We start from the raw sequence: 21,544 nt of genomic DNA on the forward strand, positions 1-21,544 counted from the left end.
GTTGAAACCATCCACTTGTGGTATTTCTGTTATGGCAGCACTAGATGACTAAGACACCCAGTATACCACACAAATATTAGTATTTTCTGTGTGTGCCATGAAGTAGAAAAGGTTGGGAAGTCCTGCTTTGCAATATAATGCTGTGTTTGGAGAATTAAACTAATCGAGTAGCTAGGCATCCCCCCTTGGTTTCCTGAAGTGTCTTAGACTTCAGTTTCTTCTTACACTCATTCACATTCCTGTTTCTAAATTGGAGAGTTTTCTTCTTAATAGAGAAGACAAAAGACTTGGCATTGAGTGGGTCTGCATTCCATGTCTCATAATAGAACACCTGCAGCAAGCTGTCAAATTGTGTATTTCTTCCTGCTCCAAATGATCCCTTTTTCATTGTTACTGGCTTTTTTCCCCCCAAGAACCTTAGTTCACTCTTAAGTTTTGCACTTCCTTACCTTTGTTATACCTTAATGAATCTTTTTCAGTTGTCCTTGGTGCTCTGTCCTTTCCTCCATTTTTTACTTTATCCTTTGAAATGTGAGTATGTCTGGTGGCCGAGGCAGAATGTGCTCACAGTAAAAAAAAAAACTTTAGAATGTGGATGTTTCAACATGTAAATAAATGCAAATTAATATAATCCTAGTTATTATGATACATTTTGGGTATAGAGAATGCTAGGTAAAAGGATATTAAGTGAGTTGGGGCTAATTATGCTATGTAATGTTACGCTAAGAATTTGTATAATGTGTTAAAATACAGTTGTAGTCCCTGCTGTCTAAAAGCTTACAAGCCATTTTAGAGCAATTCAAACAGACATGGAATCAGCAAAAATATATCATAAAATCATGATAGCTTCCATTTGTCAATCATGGAATCAGCTGATCATCTTTGAAGAGCACTTGAGGAAGGAAGAGGTGCTGGTGAGTTGGACAGCAATCCAGCAGGACCGTGCCTGAACCCCAGAAATGCCCTTCTTTCCCTAGAACTTAGTCTTCTGCTGTCAATACTATGGTTAAGCTGCAGTGTTCATTAAAATAAGTTTTCATGAGTTTACCTGGGAACTTAACCACCATTTATATTACATTTTACCCGTGCCAAATATCTAACCTACAAATGAACTTTATGATAACATCCCATTTATAATGCAGTAACTATAAAAGTGGTTTGACAGGAGATAGTAAGAGATCCTTCATTCATTCATTCATTTACTCCACAAATAATTACTGAGTGCTTCCTAAGTTTACTGTCCTCAAAGAGTATACCGTTTAGTGGTGGAGGCAGGCAAGGATCCAAGTAAATTCATAACTGAAAGGACAACCCCAAGGATAAGAATCAGCACGAAGCTGGTTCCTGTGATGTGGAGGTCAAATATGCCTCCATTCTCCAACTTCACCATTTCTGATACCAGCTGTTCTCCCCACGGCACTCTTCCTCTTTTGGGTTCAGTAATTCATTGCAGTGGTCGCAGAGAACTCACGGAAACACCATAACTGCAATAACAACTTTAATAGCAGGAAAGATATAAACAGGGAAATGCATAAGGCAAGGTAAGAGAGGGGTTCCCGGAACCTCAAACTCTCAAGGAGACCTGCGTACCCTACTAGGAACAGATGTTCACTCTTGCCAACCAGGAAGACTTTCAACCAGGAGCTCTTCTGTGATGTTACTGAGTGTGCTCTGCTGTTGGCTACTCCTCTCAATGGCTTCCTGGCCCTCTCAGCTGGGGTTCAGACTTTACACTTTGCTGCCACCATTAAGGTCCACTTGTCTCCGCCTCTTCTGGTACTGTTGTAGGCACAGCCTTTGTCACCATTGCAGGTTTACCTGATCTGGGAGGGTCATAGTGCAGGGCCCCCGTGTCCAAAGGACACACTCGTCTTCTGGCTCTTGTCAATCAGGAGGCCCCATCTGAGCCTCTGTGTTTTAGGGTTTATTTTTTTTTTCCAATTGTGTTTTAAATGAAAGTTACAGTTCAAGTTAGTTTCTCATACAAAACTTTATATACACACTGCTATGTGACCCTAACTGCACTCCCTGCAGTGTGACAGCACACTCCTCCTTTCCACCCTGGATTTCCCGTGTGCATTCAGCCAGCTCCTGTCCCTTTCTGCCTTCTCATCTCGCCTCCAGACAGGAGCTGCCCATTTAGACTCGTGTATCTACTTGAGCTAAGAAGCATACTCTTCACAAGTATCATTTTATGTCTCATAGTCCAGTCTAATCTTTGTCTGAAGAGTTGGCTTTGGGAATGTTTTTAGTTTTGGGCTGACAGAGAGTCTGGGGGCTATGTCTTACAGGGTCCCTCCAGTCTCAGTCAGACCATTAAGTCTGGTCTTTTTACTAGAATTTGTGTTCTGTACCCCACTTTTCTCCTGCTCCATCAGGGACTCTCTGTTGTGTCCGCTGTCAGGGTGGTCATTGGTGGTAGCTAGGTACTGTCTAGTTCTTTACTGGTCTTAGGCTGATGGAGTCCCTGGTTTATGTGGCCCTTTTGTCTCTTGGGCTAATATTTTCCTTGTATCTTTGTTGTTCTTAATTCTCCTTTGCTCCAAGTGGGTTGGGACCAATTCGTGTATCTTAGATGGCCGCTTGCTAGCTTTCAAAACTCCAGACACCACTCACCAAAGTGGGATGCAGAACATTTTCTTAATAAACTTTGTTATGCCAGTTGACCTAGAAGTCCCCTGAATCCATGGTCCCCAGACCCCCGCCCCTCCTACTCTGTCCCTCGAAGTATTTGGTTGTATTCAGGAAACTTCTTAGCTTTTGGTTTAGTCCGGTTGTGCTGACTTCTCCTGTATTGTGTGTTGTCCTTCCCTTCACTTAAGATAATTCTTACCTACTATCTAGTTAGTGAATTCCCCTGTTGCTCCCTCCCCATCCTCGTAACCATCAAAGAATATTTTCTTCTGTGTTTAAACCTTTTTTTAAGTTCTTATATTAGTGGTCTTATACAATATTTGTCCTTTTGTGACGGACTAATTTCACTCAGCATAATGCCTTCCAGATTCATCCATGTTATGAGATGTTTCACAGATGCATCATTATTTTTTATCGTTGCATAGTATTCCATTGTGTAAATATACCATAATTTGTTTATCCATTCATCGGTTGATGGGTACCGAAGTTGTTTCCATCTTTTTGCTATCGTAAACAGTGCTGCAGTGGACATGGGTGTGCATGTATCTATTCGTGTGATGCCTCTTATTTCTCTAGGATATATTCCAAGGAGTGGGATTGTTAGATTGTATGGTACATCTATTTCTAGCTTTTTGGGGAAGCGCCAAATTGATTTCCAAAGTGGTTGTACCATTTTACATTCCCACCAGCACTGTATAAGTGTTCCAGTCTCTCCATAACCTCTCCAACATTTATGAGTTTGTGTTTTTGTATTAATGCTATCCTTGTTGGGGTGAGATGGTATCTCATTGTAGTTTTGATTTGCATTTCTCTAATGGCTAATGACAGGGAGCTTTCCTCATATGTCTGTTAGCTGCCTAAATGTCTTATTTGGTGAGGTGCCTGTTCATATCCTTTGCCCATTTTTTAATTGGGTTGTTTGTCTTTTTGTTGTGGATGTTTTGCAGTATCTTGTAGATTTTAGAGATTAGACCCTGATCGGATTTGTCATAGCCAGAAATTTTTTCCCACTGTGTAGGTTGTCATTTTACTCTTTTGGTGAAGTCTTTTGATGAGCATAAGTGTGTGATTTTTAGGAGCTCCCAGTTATCTAGTTTCTGTTCTGGTGTTTATGCATCATTACTTATGGTTTGTGTTCTGTTTATGCCATGCATTAGGGCTCCTAGCATTGTCCCTATTTTTTCTTCTATGATCTTTATCGCTTTAGATTTTATGTTTAGGGCTTTGATTCATTTTGAGTTAGTTTTTATGCATGGTGTGAGGTATGGGTCTTGTTTGATTTTTTTGCAGATAGATATCCAGTTATGCCAGCACCATTTGTTAAAGAGACTGTCTTTTCCCCAATTAATGGACTTCCGGCCTTTGTCAAATATCAGCTGCTCATAGGTCGGTGAATTTATGTCTAGATTCTCAATTCTGTTCCATTGGTCTATGTATCTGTTGTTGTACCAGTACCAGGCTGTTTTGACTACCGTGGCAGTATAATGGGTTTGAAAATCAGGTAGTGTGAGGCCTCCCACTTTGTTGTTCTTCTTAAAAAGTAATGCTTTACTTATCTGGGGCCTCTTCCCTTTCCGTATGAAGTTGGTGATTTGTTTCTCCATCTGCTTAAAAAATGCTGTTGGAATTTGGATCAGGATTGCATTGTATCTGTAGATTGCTTTGGATAGAATTGACGTTTTCACAATGTTGAGTCTTCCTATCCATAGCAAGGTATGTTTTTCCATTTACGTAGGTCTTTTTTGGTTTCTTGCAGTGGCGTCTTACAGTTTTCTTTGTATAGGTCTTTTACATCTTTGGTTAGATTTATTCCTAAGTATTTTATCTTCTTGGGGACTATTGTAAATGGTATTGATTTGGTGATTTCCTCTTGGAAGTTCTCTTTGTTGGTGTAGAGGAATCTAACTGATTTTTGTATGTTTATCTTGTATCCTGATGCTTTGCTAAAATCTTCTATTAGTTCCAGTAATTTTCTTATGGATTGTTTGGGGTTTTCTGTGTATAAGATCATAGCATCTGCAAATAGAGATACTTCTACTTCTTCCTTACCATTTGGGTTCCCTTTATTTCTTTTTCTAGCCTAATTACTCTGGCTGGGACCTCCAGCACAACGTTGAATAAGAATGGTGATAAACGGCATCTTTGTCTGGTTCCCGTTCTCAAGGGGAATGCTGTCAGACTCTCTCCATTTAGGATGATGTTGGCTGTTGACTTTGTATAAATGCTCTCAATTATATTGAGGAATTTCATTTCTATTCCTCTTGCCAAGAGTTTTTGTCATGAATGGGTGTTGAACTTTGTCAAATGCCTTTTCTGCATCGATTGATAAGATCATGTAGTTCTTGTTTTGTTTTATTTATGTGATGGATTACAGTAACTGTTTTTCTAATGTTGAATCATCCCTGCATACCTGGTATAAACCCCACTTGGTCAAGATGAATTTTTTTTTTTTTAACATGTTGTTGAATTCTGTTGGCTAGAATTTTGTTGAGGATTTTTGCATCTATGTTCACGAGGGATGTTGGTCTTTAAGTTTCTTTTTTTGTGGTGTCTTGACCTGGTTTTGGTATCAGGGTTCTGCTGGTTTCATAGAATGAGTTTGGAAGTATTCTTTCCTTTTCTATGCTCTGAAATACCTTTAGTAGTAGTGGTGTTAACTCTTTGAAAGTTTGGTAGAATTCTTCAGTGAAACTGTCTGGCCAGGGCTTTTTTGTTGTTGTTGTTTTTTAATTACCTTTTCAATCGCTTCTTTTGTTATAGGTTTCTTTAGTTGTTCTACCTCTGTTTGTGTTAGTTTAGGTAGGTAGTGTGTTTCTAGAAATTTGTCCATTTCCTCTAGGTTTTCAAATTTGTTAGAGTACAGTTTTCCATAGTATTCTGTTATGATACTTTGAATTTCAGTTGGGTCTGTTGTGATTATCGCCCATCTCATCTCTTATATGGGTTATTTGCTTCTTCTCCTGTTTTTCTTTTGTCAGTTTGGCCAGCAGTTTATTGATTTCGTTGATCTTTTCAAAGGACCAGCTTTTGGTCTTGTTAACTCTTTGAATTGTTTTTCTATTCTCTGTTTCATTTAATTCTGCTCTAATTTTTATTATTTCCTTTCTTCTGGTGCCTGAGGGCTTCTTTTGCTGCTGTCTTTCTATTTGTTCAAGTTAATAGGGTTAATATTTTAACTTGACCCTTTCTTGTTTTTGGATGTGTTCATTTATTTTTATAAACTGACTTCTGAGCACTGCTTTTGCCGTGTCCCAAAGGTTCTGGTAGGATGTGTTTTCATTCTTGTTTGATTCTGTGAATTTCTTTATTCCACCCTTAGTTTCTTGTATAACCTAGTAGTTTTTGAGCAAGGTGTTGTTCAGTTTCCATGTGTTTTATTTTTTTTCCTTGCTTTTTCTGTTATTGATTTCTACTTTTATGGCCTTCTGTTCAGAAAAGGTGCTTTGTAATATTTCAGTGCTTTGAATTCTTTTAAGTCTTGCTTTATGGCCTAATATGTGATCTATTCTGGAGAATGTTTCATGTGTTTTGGAAAAGAAAGTATACTTGCATGCTGCTGGGTGAAGTGTTCTGTATATGTCTGTGAGATCAAATTGGTTGATTGTGGCATTTAGATTTTCCATGTCTTTATTGAGCTTTCTGGATATTCTGTCCTTCACTGGAAGTGGTGTGTTGAGGTCTACTATTGTGGAGCTGTCTATCTGTGTTTTCAGTGCTGTTAGAGTTTATTTTATGTATGTTGGAGCCCTGTTGTTGGTGCATAAATATTTATTATGGTTACTTTCTCCTGGTGTATTGACCCTCTAATCATTGTATAGTGTTCTTCCTTATCCTTTGTGGTGGATTTTACTTTAGAGTCTATTTTGTCAGATTAATATTGCCACTCCTGCTCCTTTTAAAATGTTGTTTGCTTGATATATTTTTTTCCAATGTTTGAGTTTTAGTTTGTGTCTTTAAGTCTGAGGTCTGTCTCTTGTAGGCAGCATATTGACGGATCATGTTTTTTTATCCATCTGCCACTCTCTGTCTCTTTATTGGTGCATTTAGTCCATTTACATTCAGCGTAATTATTCACAGGTATGAGTTTAGTGATGTCATTGTGATGTCTTTTTGTGTGTGTTGTTGACAGTTTCTTTGTTCCATTCAATTTTCTATGCTGAGTTGTTTTTCTTTATGTATTTTCTTTTCATCTTTTTCATTGTTGTTGATTTTGTGTTTGCTGAGTCTTTACGTTTTTCTTATTTTTTAATTTGATGTGTAGAATTGTTATTTTCCTTTATGGTTACCTTACTACTTACCCATCTTTTTCTAAGTTTAAACCAGTTTTTTATTTCTTTATATCGCATTGACTTTCTCTCCATATGAAAGATTTATGACTGCATTTTTCAGTCCCTTTTCTTTGTTTTAATGGTGTCATCTTTGATGTGTTGATGTCTCTGTTTCCCTGTTTTCAGCATTTTAGCTTTGATTTGTTTTTGTGTCTTCTGTGTCTGAGTTGCTATCTGGTTGCTCTGTCCTGGGTTCTATTCTTGGGTTGTCTGATGTTACTGATTTTCTAACTGGAGGACTCTAGTAGTTCTTGTAATTTTAGTTTGGTTTTTGCAAACTTCTCTTTATCTGGAAATGTCCTAATTTTGCCATCATATTTGAGAGACAGTTTTGCTGTATATATAATTCTTGGCTGGCAATTTTTTTCCTTCAAGCCTTTATATATGTCATCCCATTGCCTTCTTGCCTGCATGATTTCTGCTGAGTAGTCTGAGCTTAGTCTTATTGACGCCTTTGTAGATGACTTTTCATTTATCCCTAGCCGCTCTTAAAATTCTGTCTTTATCTTTGGTTTTGGCAAATTTGATTATAATATGTCTTGGTGACTTTCTTTTGGGATCTACCTTGTGTGGGGTTCGATGAGCACCTTGGATAGATATCTTGCCATCTTTCACGATATCAGGGAAGTTTTCTGCCAACAAATCTTCAACAATTCTCTGTATTTTCTGTTATCCGTCCCCCCCCCCCTTCCTGGTACTCCAGTCACTTGTAGTTTATTCCTCTTGATAGAGTCCCACATGATTCTTAGGATTTCTTCATATTTAAAAATTCTTTTATCTGATTTTTCTCAAATAAGTTGGTGTCAAGGGCTTTATTTTCAGTCTCACTAATTCTGACTTCCATTGCCTCAGTTCTGCTCCTGTGACTTTATATCGAGTTTCTGATTCTGAAATTTTATTGTTAACCTTCTGGATTTCTGTTTGCTGTCTCTCTATGGATTTTTGCAGCCTGTTAAGTGTGTCATTATGCTTTTCTGTAATCTTAAGTTCTGCTGTTTCCTTATCTGTGTGTTCCTTGGCTTGTTCTGCATTATGCCTGATCTCCTTCCTGATCTCTTAAAAAGAGTTCTGTATATTAATCTTTTGTCTTCTACCTGCGTTAATTCCAAGAAGTTCTCTTCCTCCGGAAAATTTCTTGACGCTTTGTTTTGGGAGCTTGCGGTAGCCATCATGGTCTGCCTCTTTATGTAATTTGATATTGACTGTTGTCTCTGAGCCATCAAGAAGTTACTATATTTATTTATTTTATGTTTACTTACAGTGTCCTAGCTTCTTGTTTTGTTTTGTTTTGCTATGTCCAAATAGGCTGCTTGTGTGAGCTAGTTTGACTGTTTGGCGCCTTTGAAACTCTAATGTCCTGTCACCCAGTGGTTAGATAATGTTACTAGCTATGTGAACCCTGTAGTCCATTTACTTTTCTTGTATGGATTTAGCTCAGGTGTCCAGGTAGTCAGTCACCAAGTGTGTGGTGCAAGCTCTCACCTGCAGTCCTAGATGAGCAGGGGTGATTGGTGTAGGCACAGGTATCTGGCTACAGTAGAGTGTCACACACTGAGCAAGGCAGGGGGCTGACGGTTGCCCCTGAGCGTCTGAAAGGAAAGCATGTCTCTGTTCCCTAGATCGTGTAGGTGGGTGGGTTTTGCAGCTGGACTATGGGCACCCAGTGCTGTTGTCTGTAAGCACTGGGAGGTACCACTTATTCTTGGACCTCTGTTGAAGGTGGCTAGGTGGCGTGGGTGGAACCACCAGTCCTCAGGCCCCTGATGTGGGTAGGTGAGGACCCTGCTTAATGGGTGGAGCAGTATCAAATGTCATGAGCCTACCATTCTGCCATATAGCTGACAGTGGAAGTTAGGTTTCAGGTATATACCCTGTTGTACTGTGCTAATTAGGGCCTACCCTGTTGAAATGGGCCCCCACAACTCTATGCAGAGGTGAAAGGCATTCAAAGTCTGTGGACCCCTTATGCCTGTGCCTAGGCAAAGAAGCTGTGCCTACTCTTAAGTTCCTGGCTTAGGGGAGGTGGCAGGTTATTTATTCCTGTTTGTTAATTTTTTCTTTCTCTAGGGCTGGGAGAATGGCTCAGGGCATGAGACAGGTCCTTACTTCCCACCCAGGGGACACGGCAATGGCTGAAGCTGGCCCAAGACCTGGTGCAAAGCGGGGAGGGGGCAGGTAAATGGGAGAGAGGTTTTTCCCAAAGAGCAGGTTTTTTGATCTTCAAAGTAGGTTAGACTCATGTACCTATCTTTTGTTGATTGAGTGCGGCTTTTCACTGGTTCTGGAGGCTTGCGTAGACTCTCTGCCGCTCGATCTCTCCCGATTTGGAAAACACATCCCAAGTGTCACTGCTTGCCTCACCACATGCACTGGCTGCGGGGTGCCGGTTTCCGCCAGGTCAGGTCTGGCATCTCCTTGCTGCTTCTGAACCGTCTTTCCCTCCCCCTGCCACTTAGTCTGATTGCTCAACTTTGCCTTTGATGTTCAGGGCTCCTAGATTGTCATATATAATTGATTCACTTATTTTTTTGGGTCTTTGTTGTAAGAGGGACCACAGGAAACGTCTGACTACTCCACCATCTTGGCCCCACCTCCTGTGTTTTAGGGTTTTTAATCAGTCATGGAGCAGGCCCCACAGCCAGTCCATGTAAAGGTCAACTACTGGGTGGGTCCCCCTGCCAATATGAGTAAAGGTCAGCACAGGCAAGGCTTAGAAACCAGGAACAAAAGGCCAAATTGCTTTTTGGTAAAGTGATTCCACAGAATGCAATAACATAACTAAAAAGAGTTACAAGTTTTCTGAAGGAAACAAATAGTGTTCTGAGAGTAACAGGCAGAAACTACTTTAGATGCATGGTTGGGGAAGTCTCTAGAGAAGTTGGCATTTGGGCTGGAGCTTTATTAAAGGGTGCTAGTGGGGCAAGAGGACCCCTGTGGCACAATGGTTAAGCGCTCAGCTGCTAACCAAAAACTCACCAGCACCTCCGCGGGTGAAAAGACATGTCAGTTTGTTTCCGCAAAGGTTACAGCCTAGGAAACCATATAGGGTAGTGCTACTCTGTCATATAGGGTCTCTGTGAGTTCACTCCCTGGCCTGCAACAACAATGGATCAAGGAAGAGCAGCCCGGGCAGAGAGAAAACAGCATAGCAAAAGCTCTCAGGTCTGAAAACTTGCCAAGTTCAAGGAGCTGGAAGAAGACTGATGTGAGCAGGACATAGGGCAGAGTGATGCGAGCTGATAGGAGAGAGTGGCTGTGGCCAGCTCTTCCTTGGTCTTGTTGGCAGTGGTGAGGCATTTGGATTTTAGTTTTAAGTATGTGGGAAGCCACGAAAGAACTTTAAACGGGTGTGCGATGATCTGATTTATGTTCTAAAAAGATCGCTCTGGCCCCTAAGTGTGGAGCAATAGCAGATGCCTGAGGGGACTGGGTTAGGGGTTTGCTGTAGTGGTCCAGGTTCGCAATATGGTGACCTGGACTTGTGATTTGAGGAGCAAGTGGGGCCATATAATAGGTGCAAGGCTGCCTGTGATGACAAGAATTCTTAAGGTCTTAAGAAACAAAAGTCATATGTGGCTTAAAATGATCCAAGTGTTACTTGACCTCTAGGGATAATGTTTATCAGTGCTGTTTCTACACCCTCAGCATTGGTCCATCTTAACATTCATTGTCCTTTCTTCATGAACTTTAGTCCCTTTCTTGGCCTAGGTGAAGAAGAGATAAGAAAGATAAGATAAAACAATAGAACTCTGTCCTGTAAATCAGAAGTGACACTTGTATTCCATAGCCTGGATTGAGGTATACATAGGCTGCTTCTGAGCCATATAACTAACTGTTAATGATAATAGCAAATATTTATTGGGTACTTACTAAGAGTGCCAGTTATTTATATTCATTAAAACTCATTCATCATCTCGCTTAACCCTCACAATTCCTGTTACTTGCCTTCATTTTACAGAGGAGATTGATGCCTAGAAAGGTTAAGTAGGTTGCCTGCAGTTACACAGCAACTCCACACCCCTATATCTGTAATTCCAAAACCTCTGTAGCCCTGGGAAGCAAAAGTTGATTGATTGGTTGTTTGGTTTCTTTCTTTCTCTCTCTCTCTTTTTTTTTTAAGTTTGGTACAGACTTACTTGGCAGCAAAACCTGACCTGAAGTGATGTAAGGTTTTTGAAAAATCATTTTTGTTTATCCGATTTTGGCACGAATATTCATAAATGTTGCTGCAGAAATATTAATGTGCATAATTATGTGTTGCCGCCTTGGACTCTACCGGAAGTAGTTTATGATGTATTTAATATTCAGTATATCTACAGTATTACCTTTATAAAATGTAAAGGCTTCTGCATTTTGAAACTGGAATCTGACCCTAAGGCTTCCAATTAAAGGCTTCTGAAATAAGTGCCAGAGCTCAGGCTCAAACCCCAGGCTTTTCAAATTACAAGCCTGTGTACTTTACTACACTCTTGTTGTTAGGTGCTGTTGAGTCGATTCTGACTCACAGAAAACCTGCGTACAACAGAACAAAACACTGCCCAATCCTGTGCCATCCTCAAGATCATTGCTGTGCTTGAGCCCATTGTTGGCAGCGGCTGTATCAGTCCATCTCATTGAGGGTCTTCCTCTTTTTTGCTGACACTCTACTTTCCCAAGCATGATGTCCTGCTCCAGGGGCTGGTCCCTCCTGATAATATGTCCAAAGTACAGGAACTGGCCCCTCCTGATAACATGTCCAAAGTACGTGAGATGAAACATCACCATCCTTGCTTCTAAGGAGCATTCTGGCAGTACTTCCTCCAAGACAGATTTGTTTGTTCTTCTGGCAGTCCGTGCTATATTCAGTGTTCTTTGCCAACACCATAATTCAAAGGCATCAGTAATTCTTCGTTGTTTCTTATTCGTATGCATATGAGGTGATTGCAAATACCATAGCTTGCTTGGTTCAGGCACACCTTAGTCCTCAAAGTGATGTTTTTGCTTTTTAACACTTTAGAGAGATCTTTCGCAGCAGATTTGCCCAATGCAATACGTTGTTTGATTTCTTGTCTTCTGCTTCCATGGGCATTGATTGTGGATCCAAGTAAAATGAAATCCTTGATAACTTCAATATTTTCTCCATTATCATGAGAAAATTGGTCCAGTTGTGAGGATTTTTGTTTTCTTCATGTTGAGGTGCAACCCATACTGAAGGCCATAGTCTTTGATCTTCATCAGTAAGTGCCTCAAGTCCTCACTTTCAGCAAGCAAGGCTGTGTCATCTGCAGGTTGTAAATGATTCTTCTCCAGTCTTGATGCTGTATTCTTCTTCACGCAGTCCGGCTTCTCAGATTATTTGCTCAGCATACAGACTGAATAAGTATGGTGAAAGGATACTACCCTGATGCACACCTTTCCTGACTTTAAACCATGCAGTGACCCCTTGTTCTGTTCAAATGACTGCCTCTTGGTCTGTGTACAGATTCCTCATGAGCATAATTAAGTGTTCTGGAATTCTCATTGTTTGTAATTGTCTTAGTCACCTAGTACTGCTCTAACAGAAATACCACAAGTGGATGGCTTTAACAAAGAGAAATTTATTCTCTCACAGTATAGTAGGCTACAAGTCCAAATTCAGGGTGTCAGCTCCAGGGAAAGACTTCTCTGTTAGCTCCAGAGGAAGGTCCTTGTCATCAGTCTTCCCTTGGTCTGGAAGTGTCTCAGCCTAGGAACCTCAGGTCCCAAGGGTGCGCTCTGCTCCTGGTGCAGCTTTCTTGGTGGTACGAGGTCCCCATGTGTCTCTGCTCGCTTCTCTCTTTTATGTCTCAAAAGAGATTGGCTTAATACACTATCTGATCTTGTATACGTGATCAGTATAACTGCCGCTAATCCATCTGATTACATCATAGTGATCAGAGTTTACAACACATAAGGAAATCACATCAGATTATAGAATGGTACACAATCATACAATACTGGGAATTATGACCCAGCCAAGTTGACATATATTTTGGGGGGACACAATTCAATCCATGACAGCAATGTTATCCATAATTTGTTAACGATCTACACAGTCAGATGCCTTAGCGTAGTCAATAAAACACGTGTAAACATCTTTCTGATATTCTCAGCTTTCAGCCAAGATCCATCTGACATCAGCAATGGCACCCCTCATTCCACATCCTCTTGTGAATCTGGCTTGAACTTCTGGCAGTTTCCTGTTGATGTACTGCTGCAAGTGCTTTTGAATGATCTTCAGCAAAATTTTTCTTGTGTATGATATTAATGATTTTGTTCGATAATTTCTGCATTCTTTTGGATCACCTTTCTTTGGAAAGGGTACAAATATGGATCTCTTCCAGTCGGTTGGCCAGGTAGCTATCTTCCAACTTTCTTGGCATAGATGAGTGAGCACCTCCAGTGTGGCATCTGTTTGTTGAAACGTGTCGATTGGTATTCTGTCAGTTCCTGGAGGCTTGTTTTTCACCGTTCCCTTCAGCGCATCTTGGACTTCTTTCATCAGTACCATTGGTTCTTGATCAGATTCTGCCTCCTGAAATGGTTGATATGCTTCCAAAAAGTCACAGCCTAGAAAACTCTGTGGAGCACAGTTCTACTTTGTAGCAGTGGGGTCGCCGTGAGTTGGAATTCACTCAGTGGCAACTGGTTTGATGTTTTGGTTTCTCAATGATTTAAAAAGCAAAAGTTAATTTTTTTCTCATGCCACGTGGCAGTCAAGGATTGGCAGGGGCAAGCTACTCTGCTGAACACTGTTCTCATCCAGGGACCCAGGATAGTAGGTACTCTATTTTCTGGAAGACCACTAGTTACTTTGGTGAAGGAAAGGGGAGTTGATCAATGGCTCTTAAAGGTTCCATGTGGAAGGGGCATACATCCACTCAACTCATTTCTTTGGCCAAAGAAAGCCATGTAGCTGTACCTAACTTCAGGCAGACAGGGAAGCACATTTCTCTTGTGTGCTTGGAAGTAGAGGAGGACCCAGTATTGTCTGCAGGAAGTAATGCCTCCTACCACAGTGAGTATGAAGGGAAAGAAAAATAGAGGACCCACTGATTGTTTCTGAATCAGGGAATGCATTATCGATAGCATACTGAAGTGCTGTGAATAAAATAAAACATAGTGGTGGGTCATGCTAATTGACTCAGCATCTGGGAAATAATTAGTCAACAACTTCCCCCCAGATGTCTGTGTTTATTATAAGCAAGGGTCCAGACCCCAGACCAGTTCTCAGAAACATATCAACAGATACAACAAAACTAAGACATGTCTGGTGAAATGTTGACAGAGGGATGGGGAGCACTGAGGTCTCTGTGACTGGGCCAGAGCTGCTACCTGAGGGCCTGGCCCTTCCTTTGGTATAGATGGCCCCCAGCCCAGGTGTCTCCACACAGGATGAACAGAAGCCTGAGTGTGAGGAGCTGGATATTCAGTGTGGCCAGTGTTGGGCAAGCAGGGATGAGCAGAGGCTGGACTTCCCTCTCCTCTGTGGGTCAGAGGTGTCAGCCTCACAGTAACTGTCACACAATTGGTCAAGAATTATTACAGAGCTTAAGTCCCCTAGATTGTCCATTCTCATACTGATCTCCTAGTAATAGGTCAGCCTGGAACATGCGACATCTCCAGGTTGCTAGAAATCTGATGTGCCTGAAAGAATCACCCAGCTTAAAAAAGATTAGTTAGCCATTACTTCATTGGGTGAGTGGGAGGGAAGAAGAGAGAGAATTATTTAAATATTCAGAAAAGGAAATAAATATTTCATGGGATTTTGGGGATCTGTGAACTATATATAATTTTTTTTGTATTCACAAATTTTTTTATTGTAAATATGTAGCAAAACATTTGCCATTTCAACATTTTTTTACATGTATAATTCAGTGACATTAATTAATTCATCATATTCAACCATCACCACACAATTTGTATTTGAGAGTCTGGATGTGTCCCTGAAATCATCAAGATCTAATCCATTTTTTTCAAAAGTAATATTACTTTTTAATCACACTAAATGGATTAGATGTGCATGCCAGTGGAAAAGATATTCTAACTTCAAAGTAAATGTAACTTTTTTCTAGTCGTAGAATAGGAAATAAGATTTTTTCTTAGGTAGATAAAACAAAAATGCCCCAAACAGCCTCTTCCATGATGTGTCTGTGATCTTAATGAAGGCATTTGATTCTGTCAAACAGATGGGAAATATGTGATTGTCTGAAGAAAAGTATAAGCCTAATGAAGGCAAAGAAGCTTAATAAAATCATATGGAAAATGCATGTATTGTGTCTTACAGCACAAAAGTAGCCATATGCCTAGGCCCTAACAAAGCATCCTGTACTCTTCCTCGTTACCATCAGCACCTGCGCTTATGACAGCCACTCAGTCTTGAGTGTTGTAGCAAATGCCAAGTGTTGCAGTGATTACTGGTACCTGCTGCTCTGGTAGTTGGTAATTAGTTAATAAGAATAGCATTGATTGAGTCTTCCTGCACTGGGCCCTGTGCTGCACACTTAGCATACTTTAATCCTATTCAATAGTACTAATCCCTCTGTGAGGCTATTATATATATACACAAATGTATAATATATAGGTCCCTAGGTGTTACAGGCAGTTAAGTGCTCAGCTGCTAACTGAAGGGTTGGCAGTTCGAAGCCACCCAGATGTGCTGCAGAAGAAATACCTGGCAGTCTGCTTCCTTAAAAATTACAGCCAAGAAAACCCTATGGAGCTTAGTTCTACTGTGTCACACATGGGATCACTATTGAGTTGGAATCAACTCGATGGCAGTGGGTTTTTTTTGTTTTTTTTTTTAATTGAAGTAAGTACAGTAATAGACATTTCACAGGGAAGCAAAAGTCATCCTACATCATACTTACCCAAAATGCAATGGTGGGCGGAAAAACAGGCTCCGCACAAGAACAACTCCTGTTTGGAGAAGGAGAAACTAGACTGCTGTGAAGGGCATGTTTGGGCATTTTGTGGGGCAGGGCTCTGCAGCATGACCGCACCCTGCTCAGCAGCAATCTTATTTTGAAAGCATTTGCTGCATCATTGTTTTCTATTAGAAAGTGTAAACAAAGTCTACACTGTTGCAAGAGAGTTGTTAGCCATTATTCCAGTGGAAGGACAGGAGGGAAGAAAAGAGATAAAAAATTACTCATATATAACATCTTATATCTTCTACAATCCCTGCCCAAACAGTTATCCTTCCCTAAATCTTCTTTAATCCCTCCCCCCCGAGTTTTCTACATGTGGTTCATGAGCTACAGACATTGCCATCTTTTTTTTCCCTTTTTCTTAGTTTGTCATCAAGCCTTTCTTAAGCTTTGGGACCTTAAAAAATATTTTCTCCATTTTTCTTTTCTTAGCTGTTTTGTGTAGCATGCTTGTATTATAGTGTACGATATTCAGGCATCGGGGCAAGTTTCAGGGCTTCTTAAAACATGTCTGTTCTGTTGGTGATAGATGCTTTAGTCATAGAAGAACAGATGATCTTAATAAGAATTTTTTTTTTTTTAGACCAAAACCAGTGTCCTTGAGAAAGATGTGGTTATACAAGAATTTAACTTAGAAAAGGTATGTGCTTTGAAATTGTTAATTTGCAGCTTTTTTTATAATACCAAAAAAGTGAGTATGTTCTTATATCTAACAGATGGGAAAATGGTTAAGTAGATTACACTATATTCACTTGATTGAATATTATGCAACGATTTAAAAAAACGTTCTGAAGACTACATGACTACAATGGTAAGTAAAAAAAAGCAGAAATGTGTATATTATGGGATGGTTGCTAGGTTTTTAAAAATGCACAAGAAAAAAAGACTAGGAGGAAGTTATTCAAGTGCTAAAAGAGGATATTGGTGATGTTTCCTTAAAAAGAACAAAAACAAGGGTCTGTGTTTGAAGCTGCTATGATAAATGGTTTCTAAGTATTAGAAGGTCCATTTGGAGGGGTACTTTTAAGTTGAAATTACTGCCTTTATGGGTACTGGCTTGTTTTACAGAGCATCTTAAAGTCCTACAGACCTCTGTTTTATTCCTAGTTCTGTCACTGATTTGTAGAGAGAATTCTTAGCTTCAGTTTTCCAAATTAAACCCGGGAGGAAGGAGTTGTGAGATGATGGTAACATTGCAGGAGAAGCCTCCACAGAGCTTAAACCACAGCAGGATTATTGCTAATTGTAGTCATTGCAGGCCATGAGAATACATAAAAATATTTAATGTACAGCGTCTGTCTAAAATGCTTTATTTCTAGAGATGTGTTCCTTCTGTGTAATTGTTGGAATGTACTTGGGTCTACTTCTGGTTCATGTCCACAGGCTCGTTTGGAAGTGCACCGGTTTGGAATCACAGGTTATGGAAAAGGAAAGGAAAGGGTTCTGGAACAGGAACGTGCCATTATGCTGGGTGCTAAGGTGAGAGGCTATTTCTGCCTGCCGTCACCAGACAGGAGTACGGAAGGGGGTGAGCCATGGGCAAGTCAGGGTAAGGAACGCAGGGAAATTTCTGCAAAGTAAAAAATGATGATATGTGTCCTTCTTCTTTCATTTCAGCCTCCCAAAAATAGTTATGTTAATTACAAGGTTTTGCAGGAACAAATCAAAGAAAAAAAGACAGCAAAGGAAGAAGAAAAGAGAATGGTAGATATAATATCCTTTTCTCTACTATATTAAACTGAAACAGAAAGACAAGTGCAATTTACCACAGTCTGCTCATCTAACTCTGTAAAAAATCCCAGGAATGCTAGGGTACAATGATCAAATTCTCCCCACTTCTTTGAATCAGCTACACTTTTGTAATGGCATATTTAAATGAAAGGTTTGCTTGGAAATAACAACCTCCTGTTCCAGTAATGCAAGTTACTTTGCCCTTTTCCCTATCCTCCATCCTCTTTTATATTTTATGTTGTGTGGAACACAAGGGCCTGTAAAAACCCACAAGGGGACTAGCTGTTATGCCCCCCTCCTTTGACCCAGCATGGGAGACTTGACATATCTACTGTCAGTATTACCTGCAGTCGCCTTTCACATTCTTGAAAGGGTTCTGGGGTGGAACTTTGAGTCTGTTATGTTTAATATGCCCACTAGAAAAAATATTAAAAAAATGATATGTCAGTGGCTTTTGGTCACAAACATCGTGTCTATTTTTGAATCTGTTACCCATTAATGACACATATATTATCCAAAATTCTGAAATCAGGCCCAAGACACAGATATTTTCAAGAAAAAGAAGAGGAATCAGCAGGAAGACAGGTGAGCGACACCATTAGATACTAGAATCGGATGATGTGGGTGAGCCTGTTGATCAGTTCTGAAAATAATGCCTTGAAGTTATGTAGTGCTTCTAGCCTGTTAGAATGCTTCACTGTCTCTCGTTTTATCAAATCAAGCCCTTTAATGGGGATACAGGATTGATAAGTCACCCAAGATCAAATGACTACCCCAGAACAGAATTAGGGCTCCTCTCCAGTCCCCCAGTTCACTAGTGGAAAAGCTGAGATTGACATTTCCAAACAGAAGTCTCTGTTCCCTGCTCGGAGAGCCTGCAGATCAGACAGCCCACTCTGAGGCTGTATTGCCCAGTCTTTGACATACCATGTAAGGGGGAGCACTTTAATTTTGATTATTGAAACACTGACTTTGTTGCTTGTTTCTTGGCTTTTCGTCAAGTGCTTTTTTTCTCTCTCCTTGAATGAATGTTTCAAAATTGACTTCTTTTATTGTAACCTTTTTTCTTGGACTTCTGGTGAACTTTACATGCCATAAGGTGGTCATTTGTTCTGGCCACATGTATCTGATGAGTGCCTGCTCTGTGCCAGGCACATAGGTGTGTGAGGCATTAGGGATACAGCTGTGATCAAACTGATGGTATCCCTACCGTCATGGAGCTTACATTTTAATGAAGGGAGACAGACCAGAACATGCAAATAAATAAGATCCTATCAGGTACTAGCCAGAACTGTGGAGGGGTTGAAATAGAGTATTATGAGAGACAGTAACTGAGGGTGACCTGGGAAGTCACTCTTAAGGAGGTGACATCTGAGCTGAGAACTGAGGCAGAGACAGCTTGGGAAGATCTGGTAGAACATTCCATGCAGAAGAAACAAGTGCAAAGGCCTTGGGACAGGAAGGGTCTTGGCATGTTTAAGGGACTGAGGGAGGCCATTGGGGCTGCATGTGGGGAGAGGGCATGGGGAAGGACTGGGTGCTGACAGGGCTCAGAGAATGGTGGCCTTGGTGGTGCTACGATTCTTCTTCATAAGTTTGACTATGTTACCCTCCTGCTACTTTAAACGTAGGAAATCCCAAAAGAAGAAATCGGCGCCCAGTATTTTGTCAAGCGGACGGGTTGGACAGGTTGGAAAATTCAAAAATGGCACATTGATTCTGAGTCCAGTTGATATCAAGAAAATAAATTCCTCCAGAGTGGCTAAATGAAGTACTTTATAAACTAAAAAGAGGAATGGAAACATGCCATCATGCTGAAACTGGACCACTGCAAGACTTGAAGACGATTCTTATTTCACATTTCACAGGCTATTGTTTTATGGTGCTGAACATGTTGGGCCAATTGCAGTGTGAGCATAAAGTAAGCCTGCTGAAAATAATGTTTAATATTCAGCAAGGTTCACCCTTGTTTTATTTTCATTAGTGTTTTGTGCCTTTGCTTGTAATATAGTTTTTCATAATTTTACTGTTTTGTAAATGCTAATAATTAACATTAATTGCTTTTTCATTTTTTAAACAATTTAATATTATATCATGAAAGAACTAAGAATATGGTAATTTGTCAATTGTTTTGTAGAAAAGGCAGTTTTAATTTTTAGTCTACCAAGTATATAAAATCTACTTCATAAGAAGTTATTTAAATAAAATATAACTTTTCTCATATATATGACTGTGACTATTAAGTAACAGGACTGATGATTTTAGCTCATATACTAGGACTTACATTCAGATGAATGTTGTCTCCTTTAAAGCAGTCACCTTGGGAAGCTGTTTGTAGATTTTTAATGGTACTGCCAACTTCAATGATGATTATTAATTTTGTCTTTTTTTTTTTAGATTGCCAAAAAATTCAAATCCAAGCCTAGCAAATAAAGTTTTGGGCGAAAAAATCAGAAGGATATGAATGACTGACTTTCTTCTATCACTTATAAATTGACTCTGAGGGCACTGCCAAATGAGGAACTCAAAAAATGTTTTGAAGAGTATAAGCAAAATTGGAATGAGTATTTTGTTTTCCTGGTTTATTTTAAAAGGGCAGCGTTCATTAGGACATACTTTGGTAATTTTTAAGAATAGTATATATATATATATATATATATATATATTTTAAGTGTATATTTCAAGCACAACCAAGAAAAAAACCTCAGGAGCTGGAAATGACCTGAGTAAAGAAACTCTGAGCTGGGTCTTGAAAATTTAACTGATTTGCCGATTTTTACCAGTGCAGCCACTGTTTACACTGAGTTCAGGGCCTGTGCTGGGCACTGTCCTACACAGTGAGCAGGACCGCGTGCGTCCTGCCATACAGAGCTGAGAGTGATGCAGAGACAGGCAGCCATAGTACTGTGGGGTGCTTGCTAGGAATGGTGGTGAAAGGATGAGGGAGTGTGAGCCAGGAAAAGAGAGAGAAAGAATGTGTCAGGAGCAGCAGCGTATGTAGCATGGGGAGTGAGCTGGGCAAGTTGAGGAAATTCAGCACACATAGTTCAGTATGGAACCAAAAAAAAAACCAGTTGCTGTCAGGTTGATCCTGACTCACGTGACCCCATCTGTGTCAGAGTAGAACTGTGCTCCATAGGGTTTTCTTTTTTTTTTTTCCTCTAATAGTTTAAAAAGCATGTGTCAAATTTTATTTTTGTTCCATTTTGTCAAAAACATAAACTCTGCATAGAATTTTGTTACAAACATGCTGCAAAACCAACTTCATAAAAACTGATTGACTTAAAACAATGATTATTCATCCTTGAGAATATGCAGGGTGGGGTCTGGTGGTCTAGATGGGGCTCAGCTGGCGGGCTCTGCCTCACATGGCTCTTATTCTCCTTGTGGGATAAACGTCTAGATGGTGGAAGCACAAGAGTAAGCAGGCTCAGCTGCACAAGTATGATTCAAGCCTTTGGTCAGGTCAACCTGCTGATGTCACTTTGGCCAAATCAAGTCACATGGTTAACTCCAGAGAAAAAAGGGTAGGAAGGCAGTCCCACCCATAGTGGAAGAGCCTGCAGAACTACAGGCCAAACTACATGGATGCAGGAAGGAGCAAAAATTGGGGCCACTTAACATCTACTACAATTCCCAGCACATTTTATAATTTTTTTTTTTTTTAAACTTGGCCATCATCTTGGTTTGCTTCTTTTTTTTTGTTTTTTTAATTTTATTGTTGTACTTTAAGTGAAATTTTACAATTCATGTTAGTCTCGTACAAAAATTTATACATACATTATTATGTGACCCTAATTGCTCTCCCTGTACTGTGCCAGCACACTCCTCCTTTCCACCCCTGATTTCCTGTGTCCATTCAACCAGCTCCTGACCCTCTCTGCCTTCTCATCTCACCTCCGGACAGAAGCTGCCCATTTACTC

General features: G+C 40.1%; 1 protein-coding gene across 2 annotated transcripts in view; it reads left to right on the forward strand.

Annotated features, from left to right (window-relative positions):
* CUNH1orf131 (chromosome unknown C1orf131 homolog) overlaps nt 1-20,251 on the forward strand; it is a 24,559-nt gene extending 4,308 nt beyond the window's left edge. The window contains exons 3-8 of one of the 2 annotated variants that reach the window (XR_002823479.1): nt 16,473-16,529; nt 17,273-17,368; nt 17,507-17,593; nt 18,153-18,205; nt 19,252-19,541; nt 20,018-20,249. Coding sequence is in view for 1 of the 2 variants with exons in the window: in XM_012554521.2 (XP_012409975.2) it covers nt 16,473-16,529; nt 17,273-17,368; nt 17,507-17,593; nt 18,153-18,205; nt 19,252-19,390 (432 nt within the window). In the remaining variant the exon portion in view is untranslated. Of the gene's footprint in view, nt 1-16,472; nt 16,530-17,272; nt 17,369-17,506; nt 17,594-18,152; nt 18,206-19,251 lie in introns of both variants that reach the window. The other variant, XM_012554521.2, reaches the window with a different exon arrangement.
* The last annotated feature ends 1,293 nt before the right edge of the window (nt 20,252-21,544 follow it).

The sequence above is a fragment of the Trichechus manatus genome, unplaced genomic scaffold (genome assembly GCF_000243295.1).
Source record: "Trichechus manatus latirostris isolate Lorelei unplaced genomic scaffold, TriManLat1.0 scaffold00021, whole genome shotgun sequence".
NCBI lineage: Eukaryota > Metazoa > Chordata > Mammalia > Sirenia > Trichechidae > Trichechus > Trichechus manatus.